The sequence below is a fragment of the Amaranthus tricolor genome, chromosome 10 (genome assembly GCF_026212465.1).
Source record: "Amaranthus tricolor cultivar Red isolate AtriRed21 chromosome 10, ASM2621246v1, whole genome shotgun sequence".
NCBI classification, from domain to species: Eukaryota; Viridiplantae; Streptophyta; class Magnoliopsida; order Caryophyllales; family Amaranthaceae; genus Amaranthus; species Amaranthus tricolor.
In genome coordinates, this window is record NC_080056.1 from 13,041,481 (window position 1) to 13,056,317 (window position 14,837).

Consider the following 14,837-nt stretch of genomic DNA (forward strand, 5'->3'; position numbering starts at 1 on the left):
GTAGTTATTTTAGGAAGTTAGTCGACCAAGGTGGGTGGTTTAGGGTTTGACTGAATAATTACGGATTTATTTATTTGACCCCATAAGAGTAACTTTTTGTCTTTGGTTAAAAGCTAACTTTCTAGCTAACTTAGAAAGTCATTTACCAAATATTTTTTTTGGATTGTTTAACCTACCATGAAGCTAAGAGTCAAAAGTCAATCTAAATTCCAATAGAAAGTAAATTGCCAAACATCCTCAAAATTTAAAAATGTCATGCAATCACATTTTAACATGTAAATCTACTCTATTTCACAATGTTCTATAAAGCCGCCATTTGAAAATTTCAAACAAAAGTATTATATTGTGTGATATGGTGATATCACAATAAGCACTTTAAGGGGTACATGGCACATATACTAACTATATTTGGGATTACTAAGAAAAGGGAAGATAAATACTAAATGAGAATTGAATTCAAAATCTTACATAGAAAAAATATTACTACTTAACAAACACAAGATCCAATTCTCACTTACACTAGCTAGTTAAACATACATGACTAAATAGAGGATAATCAGATTTTATGTTAGTTAAAGCAAACACCGCTTTCCATACTACATTATGTATTTCCCTCGTTCTAAATTACTTGCAACATTTGAAGCATTGTACTATTTAATTATCACCCTTATTTTGTGATTAATTCTTATTTTATATGTTAAAACATAGTTAAGTGGGATCTTGTTTAATTTGTCTCAAAGCTAAGATTATTAATATTAAATTTTATAATTTTTTATTATATATAATCATAACATATATTAAAAAGAATATAGAATGCAAAATCTTTTCATTCTAAGCTACTTGCCATTTGGATTTTTTTGATTGGATATCAATTTTTGAAATTGACTTACATGGCAAATAAAGTAAATTTGAATGGATGACTAAATTCACCTAAATGTCTCGAGAAAACCATTTAAATCAAATAAGAACACTTATTAACTTAAGTCAAATATCATTAATGGCGAGATTTTAAGTTTTAAATTAGTTTTATAAGATTTAAGTTTAGCAGTGCTGTTTAAGTATTTTTTGCGTTTTAAGAAGAATTCCATTATAACAGTAGAGCAACGTGAGGGAACGACAAAGAGAACAAGATCAACCACAAAAATTTTTTATACATAGTCGACGAATTAATAAATCAATAATGTTTAACTTACAAGACAATTTTACTCCTCATGTTTAATATTATCTATAAATTATTTAAGTTTATTACAAAAATAAATAATGTCATCTCACTATATCTTAACAATTATTACTTTACTTTAGTATATGTATTATGTTTGTTATTATTATTATTATTATTATTATATATCTTTAAAAATCATATTTATATATATCTTAATACTAAAAACTCCATATATTGCAAGAAATTTTATATAAATATTAAGAATTAAATTATTATACTTAAACAAAATTAAACGTTAAAACGGAGGAACTATTTGATTGCCACCTAATTATTTCCTCTCGTAAAAGAAAAAAACTAATGGAGAAATTGGGCAAAAGGAAAGATGAAATATTGAAATGCTAAGAAATAGAAAGCGATAAGTAACAAATGAAACCCTAAAAAAACGCGATAAAATATCGCTTCGCGCGATAAGAGAGAGGTCGCGTCTGCAAATCGGAAATCTCTTTCCGATTATATATTTTCTCCACATTCTCCGCTTACTGTAAGTCCGCAAATTCAATCTCTTTTTTCTCCTTATTTTCTCATCCTTATTTTATCACTGTTTATTATAGAAGCAGGATAATACTCTTAATAATCAGACAACCTCTTATTATCTTCATTCTTCAAATCAACTGAAAATTAATTGTTAATTATTTGCTTAAACTATGAATTTTTATTGTTAATTTTTTGGTGATCTGATGATTAATTGTTCGAATTACTTTTTTTTTAGCTTAATTTAAGTTTAAGCTGGATTTCAATAAGAAGAGTAATTAAACATATATGATTACGCAATTGAATTGCATTTTGGGACGAACACTTGATTACGCAATTAGGTATTTCTGAACATATTTAATTCAAGAATTAATCAAAAACAACCTATTTGCTATAACAAATATGAGGACAACAAGGTTCGTATCCAGTTTTGCGTAGGTGGAAGTATAGGTAGAGTACTATATTGGCATCAGTATAATGGAATGTCCTTTAACTCTAATTTGATTTGAACATGTGATTAAGAATTTAAGATTGATAGGTTGTGTTAGCAACTTAGCATTGTACTTGTGGCAATTTAGGAGCATTGCTTTGCCATGTCCTAAACCAGTGGGTGTAGAACGGGTAAAATATATTCTATGTTTTTATCTAAATGACGTGTTGTAATTTGAGATAGTACATCAAAAAAAGGCAGTATGGTGAACAAAGTGTTCCGCATAGTGATGTCTAATAATATGTGCTAAAGGAATGATACAACCAAAAGAAATGTTTTGTATTATTACATTCTTACTATTTTACAAAACAAGAGCAGCTATATATAGTAAAATTTATCCAACTAACTTATCCTACAACCTTGTAACAAACTAACAAACTCTAACCACCACAACAAGCGGTTAGTTACCTGTAATAACAGAATGCTAAATACAATACATGTCAGCAACTAGACTATAAAAGGAGAGCAAAGCCAACTGCATTCTTCTACACCAGTATACTGCATCCTTATATCAGTATCATCTGGAACCAACTTGCACACACATCCTAATGCAAACCAACTTGTACATATTCTGATGCCTGAGCTTGTATCTGTCTATTGTATAAGCTACTGTCCACAATGAGCAATACCTTATATCACAATATCCCCCCCCCTCAAACTAGGGGTGAGGCTTGCAAACACCTAGTTTGGACAATAAATTCTTATAATGAGAAGAAGGGAGGATCTTGGTTAAAACATCAACCAACTGATTTTTGGTTGGTAAATAATTCAACAGAAGCAATCCTTCTAAAATTTTCTCCTTAGTAAAATGACAATCAAGCTCTACGTGCTTGGTTTTTTCATTAAAAACGGGATTTTCAGCTATAGGAATAGCTGATATGTTATTACAATGCAGATTTACTGGTTTCAAGTTGGAAATACCAATTTCTTGTAGTAATCTAACAACCCATGTAACCTCTGAGACAACACTGGCAATAGCTCGATATTCTGCCTCAGAACTAGATCTAGCTACAATTGGTTATATCTTGAACTTCCAACTAATGGGAGAGGTACCAAGCATAAGAATGAAACCAGATACACCTTCTAGAATCACAACAAGCACCCCAATTAGAGTCTTAGAATGCTTATAATGTTAAAGCATTGTTGCCTTGCAACCCAATACCTTGGCCACATTTTGAATGCATATAATTAAGAGTGTGGATGAGGGCACCCCAATGTGAGGACCTAGGTTGCTGCATATACTCACTTAAATGCTGAATAGTGTATGCAGGATAAGGGTTGGTGTTGGACAAAAAATTCAGCTTTCAAATCGAAGTTCTATAAGCAGTAGGATCTGGGAGAATACTATCTTCATTAGCTCTTAGCTTTAAATTCATTGGTAAAGGTAACCGCTTTCTTAAAGGTTTGTATGCCACTAGCAACCGAAATCTCTTTAGTATATTTTTATTGAGTTAGAACCATATCTACAGTGGTGTGGCTTACATCAATACCCAATAAATAGTGTAGCAGACCTAAGTCTTTAATAGTTGAAGTTTGGTCTAGATAAAGCTCAAGTTGTATCTCATTACTTGTATTGCCAATAAGGAGGATGTCATCGATGTATACAGCAATCAAAGTTATATTTTTATTATTCCTCTTGATGAACAGAGAATTGTCATTTCTAGATTGCTTATATCCCAAGGCTTTCAACTTACGGGCTAACTTATAGTGCCATTGTGTAGAAGCTTGCTTGAGACCATATAGTGACTTCTTAAGCAAACAAACTTTGTTATCTGGTTTGGGAATACCTTCAGGTATCTTCATGTAAACTTCTTCATGAAGGTCACCATGAATAAATGTATTATTCACATGTAATTGATAAACCATTCACTTATTGCTAGCAGCTATAGCTAGTAAACACTTGATAGTGCCATCTTATCCACAAGTGAAAAGGTTTCTTCAAAATCGATGCCATGCTTTTGATTAAAACCTTTAGCAAAAAGCCTTGTTTTGAATCTCTCTAGAGAACCATTGGACTTAAGTTTGACTTTAAATACCCATTTAGACCCTATGGCCTTTTTTCCTGATGGAAGACAAACAATATCCCAAGTGTTATTATCAAAAAGAGCTTGGATCTCTTTATGCATAGCCTCATTCCTCTGTGAAAATCTCTGCTGGCTTCTTGATATGTAGAAGGCTGAACATAGTTAGTATGCATAGTCTCAATTCTTTGATGATTAACATTTAGTGCTTGGTAAGAAATAATGTTGCACCAATGCTTAATTGTGGTATTGTTGCAAACAAAGTCTTGCAAATAACTAGGCTTATGAGTTGATCTAGATAACCTTGGACTAGATATGATTATGAGCATTCAGTGAAACAAATGATCAATATTATCAAACAAGCCTTTCAAAATTGTGTCTGGGGTAGTCTTGAACATATCTGTTGAAGGTGTAGATTGAGATTTACACTCATCGTTAGATGAAAGAACAAAAAATTGTTGTAAGACCTTTTGAGTTTTATCAAAATTTTGATACAGAAAATATTGCTCGCAAAACTCAACATCTCTGGATATGAATACAAGTTTTTTTTTTGCAAGCTCATTAATTTGTAACCTTTTTGTTGGGAGGCATATCCTATGAAAACACAAGGTTGAGCCCTGACATCACTTCTGGATCTATCCTTCTTTAAAGTGAAAGCAAAACAAAAGCATCCAAAGGACTTGAGTATGGAGTAATTTGGCTTATTCCCATACATGAGTTCATAGGGAAATTTATGTAGTATAGGCTTTAAAGGCATCCGTAAGTGAGTGGCACAGAGAACGCAATGTGCCCAAAAGTGTATTGGGAGTCTGAATTGAAAATACAATGCCCTAGTAACTTGTAAAGGTGTCTATGCTTCCTCTCTACTACTCCATTCTGCTGAGGAGTATCAACACAACTTTGTTTAGCTAGTGATGCCTTTTTCTTTGTGAAAAATAATGTATCTCCTTGAACAATTCTTTGGTATTGTTTGTTCTTACACATTTGATTCTTTTATTAAATTGTGTAATCACATATTCAAATAGAAATGCTTAAAGACTGATAAAAAATCAGATTTTTGTTTGACAAAGAACACCCAAGTGAACCTCAAGTAATCATCAACTATTGTGATGAACAAATTTCTATTTATTCTTAAATGGTGTCTCATAGGATCCCATATATCCATGTGTAACATTTGGATAGCTTCCAACTGGTTTTATTGAACTTATATAAAATACATTTCTTGTTTTCTTAGCTAAAGGGAAAATAGTACATATAAATTCTTTATTAGATCTTTGTTGATGTAAATCAGGAAATAATATGCCTAATTTATTGAAGGGCAAATGCCCCATACTAATGTCCAAATTGATGTTCCAAATCATCCCACACCTCCTTTGGAGTCTTTAACCACAGTATACTCTTTGTTATGTTCTCATCAACACAACATTCATGATCCATCCAATAACAATGTCATTGACACGATTCCATACCTTCTCATGAAATGCACTAGCAGTAGGTCTCTTTAGTGTTCCATCCACGAGCCCTATTTGTTCTTGGAAGAAGTGGCTATAGACATGGCTCTTTTCCGCCCTTTGACACCCACACCTTTGAATACATTGCTGACTAACTTCAGCCCACTGTAAGTGTGGTGAAGTTAATAAATGCTTGCTGGATTCATGGTAATATCAATATGCTTTTCACTCTTTACTCCCATGTTGAAGAATTGGGGGTGCATAAAAGAAACAGGACAGAAATATTACTGATGTTTCTTGAAAAAAACGAAGGAAATGGATTCAAAGCTAAGGAGGCTCTGATACCATGTAATAAAATGTGCTAAAGAAATGATACAAACAGAAGATATGTTTTATATTATTACATTCTTACTTGATTACAGAACAAGAGCAGCTATATATATATATATATATATATATATATATATATATATATATATATATATATATATATATATATATACACACACACACACACACACACAATATATCTAACTAACTTTTCCTATAACCTTGTAACAAACTAATAAACTCTAACCACCACAACAAGGGGTTAGTTACACGTAATAAAAGAATACTAAATACAAAACATGTTAGCAACTAGATATGAAGGAGAGCAAAGCCAACTGCATCCTTGTACACCAGCATACTGCATCCTTGTATCAGTATCATCTGGAACCAACTTGCACACATCCTGATGCGAACCAACTTGCACATATCCTGATGCCTGAGCTTGTATACGCTACTGTCCAGTGCATAAGCCACTGTCCAACAATGAGCATACCATATATCACAATATGATGACATATAGATTAGCTTAAATCATGAATGTGCAGTAAAAATTTGTGACTTTAGTCATGTAATATGTTGAGTTTAGTGTAGATTGGTTTGTATATGTACTTTCTCAATGCCTATTGTCTGAAGTTGCTTGTGTAGAACAATCCTTTGCTTGAGATCCATTAATCTTAGAAATTTTGATTTTGTTCGTAAATCAGAAAAGTACCAGCAGCATTCAACTAGGATATTCAGTTGTGCTTTGAAGGAAAAGTTCTTCAGTTACTTTAAGATGCTTTCTGCCTGAGAATACAAACATAATTTATTGCTTAATGCTGTTACAGTTAAACTTGATGCAAAGTGCTTGGTAATTTTCTCTTACTGACAGTTGCACATTAATGCAGGGTGCAGATAACTTGATGGTTGACATCAGTCATCAGAAGTAAGTAATTGTTTGTTTGTTTTTTTATTTTTTAATGTATGTATTCATGTACATAGTGGGTTACAAAAATGCAATGTTATTTTTTGAAGTTGAATGCATACATGTCATGTGTACAAAAATACATTTCTATCAACAATCATCACCTCCATCTCTCCTTGATGTTGCACTATCTTAGTTACCTTGTTGCCTGAACTTTGGCATTTACACGTTGCTTTGTGATTGTATAACCAAATAGAGCATAAAGCTGCTCCCTTTGAGAGCTCATTTGGAAATCATCTGATGTGTTTTTCCAACAGATGAAGTTCTTGACTTTGCCTTTTTGTTGAGGGATATTGCGGATAAGAAACGTTCTTGTGACTCCTAAAAACAAATTTTGTTAGCATTTTCTCTTGTCAACTTATAGTGATTGACTACCAATTATTTGGGCTAGTGGTTCGTGAAAAGGATGCATGTTGGGAGTATGCTGACAAGTTGGATGGCAATAAGGTGAGATGCAAATTCTGTACGAGAATTTTAAACGGAGGCATCAGTAGATTGAAGTATCATTTATCTCGACTTCCCAGTAAAGGTGTAAATGCATGCAGCAATGTTCGGGATGATGTAAGTAAAAAAGTTAGGGCTATCATTGCAGCGAAAGAAGAAATTCAAGAAATCCCTATCGCTAAGAAGCCAAAGCTTGTGGAAACTAGTTCTCCAGAGCGTATTCTCCCAATTAAACCTCTTTTATTTGTGGAGACACCATCTCCCATTGCAAAGTTGCTTCCTGCATTAAGCCAAACAGATTATTCGTCCACCTCAAGTAACCAAGAAAATGCAGAGGAAAGCGTTGCTATGTTTTTCTTCGAGAACAAGTTGGATTTCAGTGTGGCAAGATCTTCTTCCTATCAGCTAATGATTGAAGCGATAGGAAAATGTGGTTCTGGATTTTCCGGTCCTTCTGCAGAAACATTGAAGACTACATGGTTGGAAAGTGTCAAGTCCAAAATGAATTTGGCATTTAGAGACACCGAGAAAGAGTGGATCAGAACAGGTTGTACTATTGTTGTGGACACATGGACCGATAACAAGTCACGAGCAATAGTCAACTTTTTGGTTTCATCCCCCTCGAGAACCTTCTTTCACAAGTCAGTTGATGCCTCGTCATATTACAAAAACACAAAATCTTTGGCTGATTTATTTGATTCTGTTATACAAGAAATTGGCCCTGATAATGTAGTACAGATAATTGTTGATGGTGCACTCAGTTATTCTGGAGTTGCTAACCATATTCTTCAGAGCTATGGTACCATTTTCATTTCTCCATGTGCTTCTCACTGCGTGAATTTAATACTCGACGATTTTTGCAAGATTGATTGGGTGAATAGATGTATTGTTCAGGCACAAACCATCACAAGATTTATCTACAATAGTGTGTCATTGCTCGAATTTATGAAAAAATTTACCGGAGATCAGGACATAATTAGAACAGGCATTACCAAGTCAGTTTCCAGCTTCCTTTCTTTACAAGCATTGTTTAAGCAAAGAAGTGAGCTGAAGCATATGGTTAATTGTGCCGACTATTCAGTGATCTCAGCTTGTGTAAACAAACAACAAAGCATAAACTGTGCCGCAATTTTGGATGATAATGAATTTTGGAGAGTTGTTGAAGAATGTATTGCTATTTCTGAGCCGTTCCTAAGAATTCTGAGGGAAGTAGCTGATGGTAAACCAGCTGTTGGGTTCATTTATGAACTAATGACAAAGGCCCAGGAATCGATTAGAACCTATTATATTATGGATGAGAGCAAGTGCAAGACTTTCTTAGATATAGTGGACAAGAAGTGGCATAACCAGCTTCATACACAATTGCACTCAGCTGCTGCGTTTCTGAATCCTTGCATCCAGTATAACCCTGAAGTCAAATTCGTGACTGCTATAAAGGAGGACTTCTTCAATGTTTTGGAGAAACTTCTTCCTACACCCGAGTTAAGGCATAATATCACTAATCAAATTTTGGTGTTTCAACGAGCAACTGGAATGTTTGGTTGTAATCTTGCCAAAGAAGCACGCGACACAGTTTCACCTGGTACGTGTTTTTACCATTCTTGAAATATGATTTCAATATTCTCATTTGACATTTTTCTCTGCAATTCCAATATGAAAATATCTTTCCGATTACTGCTGTCAGTCTGCATTTCTTACTTGTCCACCGCCAACGGATATTGAGTTAATGTTTGGCTATTGAGTTGCAATGTTTAAAACTGGAAGATTCATTTTACTACTGCTTATCACTAGAAGATGGATATCATATGTTAGATTTAAGGGTGTATTTAGCCTTTTCTTGGTACAAGGTTAAACACATCTCCCCATCCCAACCCACCTCTATTATGCGCAGGGGAAGGGTTTATTCGGACATTTCGATAATTGGGTTGATATTAATGTTGTTTTCAGCATAGATGATAGATTGTTCCAGTTAATATTATAGCTTTGATCTATGGATGTTAAGCAGGATCCATTTCCTTGTGATTAGCTTTGATCTATGGATGTTAAACAGGATCCATTTCCTTGTCATTGGATTACATCTTGATTCTATATAGGTTGCATTTTAAGAAGGAAAAGGTAGCTTCTGTCATTTCGGAGAAAACTCCGGTGCTTTACCAAGTATTGAACATTGGCCTCAATTTACAAGCTTGATTAAACAGCTTTAAAAAGTTCTCATTTTGGCTTATGTTTTAGAGATTTTAAAGGGTAGTTCCTTTGATATTGTATATATAACCATATCATAAATCTGCAATGTAATGGAATTGGCTTTCTGCAAAATTTGCCCACTGGTTTTCAGTTCCCCTGTGTGTTTGCGTACCAACGTTCATTTACAGCATTAAAGTAAATCCTATATTGCAGGAGAATGGTGGGAGCAGTACGGCGATTCAACACCAGTGTTACAAAAGGTAGCCATAAGAATTCTCAGTCAAGTTTGCAGTACTTGTACTTTCAAGAAGCAATGGAATATGTTCCAGCAGATGCATTCCGAAAAGAGGAACAAAATTGATAAAGAAGCATTGAATGATCTCATTTATGTCAATTATAACCTCAAGTTAGGGAGACCTCAGAACAGATCTTTTGACATGGATCCTATCCAGCTTGATGACATTGACATGACATCTGAATGGGTCGAAGAAATCGAGACCCCTAGTCCAACTCAATGGCTTGATCGTTACGGATCCTATGATGTAAGTGACTTGAATACAAGACAATATAGTACAGTATTTTTCGGTGCAAACGACTTTGGCTTGTAACCGAAGCCCAAACATACATTTATATGATATACTCTGGCTGAAATGTGGGTTTTCAGCAATACCTTGCATTATATTAATATCTCCTTGTATAGATTTTCAGCTGCAAAAACACCCTGTCAGTTGTTTTTCATTCTTATAGCAGTTTTTGTGTATACAGAATCGAATGTTAAGAAACATCAAGATGTCCTGTACAGCTCATGCATAAGAGTCTAGAGTAAAAACATGAAAGTTGAGGCTGCCTTGTTTGTACCGATAATCTTCTCAGTTTAATTTAGAAAATGTAATAAATTATAGCTAAGCTTAGTGATTTGGGGTGTTTGGCAAATGATCGATAGTTGGTAGCTGATAGCTGATTACAGTGGCTGATGCATAGATAAAAAATTGATGCATAAGTAAAAACTTTGGACAGTCTTGGCCTATTCGTTAAGGTATCTAGCGGCGAAAAATGGCTATGGGTAAGCTCGCCCAATATTTTAAAATTTACGATTCATTTGGTACATGGTGTTTGAAAAAATTGAACAAAATAAGCTTATTCGGAAAAAAACTTCCCAAAGTAAGCATGGAAAAAACTTATTTCACAATATAAGCGCTTCCCAGTTCAATGCTAAGGTTTGGTTGTGTTCGCTGTTGGTAATATAAGACCATTACTTAAGTCGAGTCAACAAAAGCCAGTCCAGCAATCATCCGCTGTTAGTAACAAAGTAGTAATAATAATGAAATTATAAGAGTTTTATTATAATTTTATTTGAAAAAACTAATTTGAAAATTCATGTATATTCTTGTCCAACTGCAAATGTTTTCAATTAGAAAACGTTGCAAAATGATGCAACCACAATTAATGGAGTGGTTTCGCATTTAGTTGGTTGGTTTATTTTCTTGTTTGACCAATTTATGACATAAGTTTATCTATTAGCGGTTATAATGTTAGATGCATATGCTAGATGTTATTCAATACTAAGATAAATTCCTGTGTTTTACGGTGATGGTATAAATATTTATTAATATGAATAATGATATTATTTTATAAAATTAATTTATTTATAACATAAACTTAATTATTAAATATTTGTATTTGTTATGATATTATCATTATCAAAGTAAATAAAAAATTTATTATACAACAATATTAAAACATATACTCATAGTAATTATTGATAATTGAGACAAAGTTTAAAAGTCTTCAACTATGATAGATAGGTGTAAATATTTAGTTGAAAAAATAGTCAAATTAGTTATTATATTAATTATATGATGATAATTTATTATCTAAGTTAAAATAAAGATTTACATGTATATATTACTTTTTTGGTTTATATAAGGAAATATTGTATTTCAATAAATCATCACATATAGTTATACTCAATCAATAAATAGTCAAGTCCTCTCTTGAGAGACCTTCTTTTGTAAAAATGGCTTTCAAGAGCCTATCCGGCTATCCCACATCCTATATTTTGTTAATTCTTGCTGTCTCATTTATTAACGCACATGGGATTTGGGTTGGAATGTGAAAAGTCTTATGATTAACTGCTTCTTCCCCAAGCAAAATAAAGTCTTGATTATGAAGATATTAGATTTTCATCTTCCTTCTTCAACCTTCAACTATATTCTTCTTCTATAACCTGAATATTGTCTAACAATGGAAGAATTGATGCTTGAAATTGAATGTACTTATACGAATTCGATTGTGGTTCTTTTTTTTTTTAATAAAAATAAGCTTCATCATTTGTGGAAAACAGTTATGTTGAAGAAGACAACAATATCTACTGTTTGGGGAAGGTAATAAAAACAATTGTGGTTCTTATTTTTTTTTTTTTTAAAAAAATTAAGCTTCATAAATGGTGGAAAGTCGTGATGTTGAAGAAGACAACAATGACTAATTTTTGGAGAAGGCTGGTAATAAAAGCAATTATAGTTATAAATTCATATTTTGGGATATAACCAAAATTATAACTGTAAACATTTGACATATGTTGATGTAGTTGGCAGTATTGTGTAGTAACATAATGTGGGGTTATAACATAATGTATTTGGAGTTATAACTTAATATATTTCGTGTTATAACAACATATATTTGGAGTTATAACATAATATATTTTGTATTATAAGAACATACATTTGTGGTTATACTATAATATAATTGGTATTATAACTGTGAACATTGGACATAAGTTGATGTAGTTGAGAGTATAACATTGTGTAGTGTGGGTTACATTATTTTTAGTTGGGGTAATAACATAGTTTAATTAGGGCTATAACATAGTTTAGTAGGGATTATAACATAGTTTAATTGTGATTATAACATTGTTTAGTTAGGAGTATAACATTATTTAGTTGGGATTATAACATTACTTTATAAACCCAAATATTATAAATTACACACAATTATAAACACAAATACGTACTATTATAAACCTAAATATATAATATTATAAATCCAAATACACATTATTATAATTCCAACATAATCCCAAATATAAATACTTAACCATACGACAAATACAAACTATTATAACCCAAATACACAATATTATAAATCCAAATACACATTATTATAATTCCAACATAATCCCAAATATTAATGCATATCAATACGACAAATACACACTGTTATAAACCCAAAAACACAATATTATAATTTCAACTACTATAAGCCCTTTGTTTGGGTACTTAATCAGCTACCTTTGACTGTTGAGGGTTGTCATTTTGATCCTTCGAAAAAACTTTGATCTTCTTTGCGAATACAAAAGCCAAGACAACATCATCACTTATCTTTTCTATTTTTTAAACCCTATAATTAAGAACAAGTAAAATCGAAAAACAATCATATTATAATATTAAACTACAAACTTTAATTAGGTTAAAACACCAATTTACGTTCGTTCTTTAGTCTCATTTTTTTGTTTTCTTCAACATCATTGTTTTCCACCATTGATGAATCTTAGAATAAAAACAAAAATCAGAAGATTGTACATTTTACAATCATTTTCAACAAATAAAATCTTAAATTTTCATACCTTTCAAAACATTATTGTTATCTTGGATTTGAGATGTATTTGAATCACACTCGAATTCTCGCATTAAATCTTCCATTGTAATATGATTTGAGTAGAAAATCAAAATGATATACTTGAAGAGGAAAAGGAAGGGATCAATTAATGAAGGGAAGGACGAACGGTTGTAGAAATTTTGAGAAATATGAGAAAGAAATAAAGACAATGGAAGAAAGTTGGAGGGGAGTTAATGAAATGGAAAAGATCAGTTAATGAAGGAAGGTTTTCAATTTAATTTTTTTATTTTAAATGGGTAGGCCCCATTTACTCTGTCTCTTCTAGAGACCGTCATTAGTAAGAACTACTAACAAATATTACATGTTTTAATGAGTTAATTGTTTTCCTAAATATCAAGTCAAATATCAAAAGTTTCTCTGTCAATAATAGAAAAAATGCGGGAAAATTTTCAACGGTAGTGTGACATGTGTCTTAAGTTGTTTTTTTTTATAATTTTTTTTGATTGATGTGATCAAGTTAAAAAAAAGACCAAAAAGTGAACACAAATTCTTGTATGAGACGGTCTCATCGTAAGACATGTATCTCATACTAGGGTTAAATAGCCCAATAATAGAAACTTTAAACTAATGAGCTTTTTTATTTTGAGGTCGTCCCACCGGGTCTCTTACAAGACGAGCTGAAAAGTGAATTGTCAGTATAAAAAACATTGGGTAATTGTACGTGGAAAACCTAGGTAACCCTAAGGTATTGGGTTTTCACGTGGTTATCAAAGTTTTTTAATATTCACCCTGTAACCCTAAGGATTGCTTAATTAAACCTCTGCGACCATTTTTACTAAAAACGTTTGAGAATGTTAATTCTCCTGTGTACTGCTAGTTGGTTGTACCCTTAAGTTAACTCAGCTCTTTTCTTTATTAATACTTTCATTTTTCACCAAAAACACAAACCCTAATTTTTTCATTTTTCCACCGAATCACATTTTCCCTGAAAAAACAAACCTTAATTTTTCTAATTCTCCTTCTACTATCAAAATGGATTCCTTCTTCAAACTCTTCTGCTAGAAATGAATTTTCTTTTGAATTTCTTCTTCAAATTTTCTTGCAAGCAGAAGAATCGCCACTATTGGCCCATAAACATTCGAAATTTATCTACCAACAATTGAAATTCCTGTAAATTAAAGTTACTCACCATTATTACTTGCAAAATCAAACGAAATTCTTGTACGACCTTAGAAATTTTGTGTTGAAGTTGATCATTACCTTTAATTGAATGCTCGAATTTTGTTGTCAGACTTTGAAAAATCAGGGAATTAGGGTTAGGAAATTAGTGGAAATGTGATCTTTTGGATGATTTTAGATGAATAGAATCTCACAAACATGGCTTTCTAACTAATAAACGGTTTTCAAACGTTTTTTTAAGTAAAAAAGGTCACGGAGGTTCAATTGGGTAAACCTTAGGTTTTCGCGTGGATTTTAAAAAAACTTTGGTTATCACGTGAAAAACCTAGACCAATACCTCAAAGTTACCACGTGAAATTTTTCAAAATAATTCATAACAACTTTTTCGTTTTAACATAAACTATGTTACTAGGATTCAGGTACGAGTATCAGATACGGGTGTGGATCCTAATATCAGATACGTTAA

At 32.3% G+C, this 14,837-nt stretch overlaps 1 protein-coding gene across 2 annotated transcripts; it reads left to right on the forward strand.

The window, feature by feature from the left end:
* The first annotated feature begins 1,527 nt into the window (after window positions 1–1,527).
* LOC130825708 (uncharacterized) lies at window positions 1,528–10,436 on the forward strand. Of its 2 annotated transcripts, none has more exons than XM_057691074.1 (4): window positions 1,528–1,703; window positions 6,873–6,910; window positions 7,341–8,975; window positions 9,791–10,436. In XM_057691074.1, coding segments are annotated over exons 2-4 (2,031 nt in total). In that variant the 5' UTR covers window positions 1,528–1,703; window positions 6,873–6,909; the 3' UTR covers window positions 10,186–10,436. The 2 variants fall into 2 exon arrangements, with proteins under 2 accessions (XP_057547057.1, XP_057547058.1); XM_057691075.1 differs by having other exon boundaries at window positions 6,880–6,910.
* Window positions 10,437–14,837: the final 4,401 nt, after the last annotated feature.

Bases quoted from the DNA above. Each gene is read 5' to 3' on its own strand.
- LOC130825708 (XM_057691074.1), top strand. The intron at 8,976-9,790 runs GTACGTGTTTTT...CCTATATTGCAG, and splicing joins ACGCGACACAGTTTCACCTG to GAGAATGGTGGGAGCAGTAC.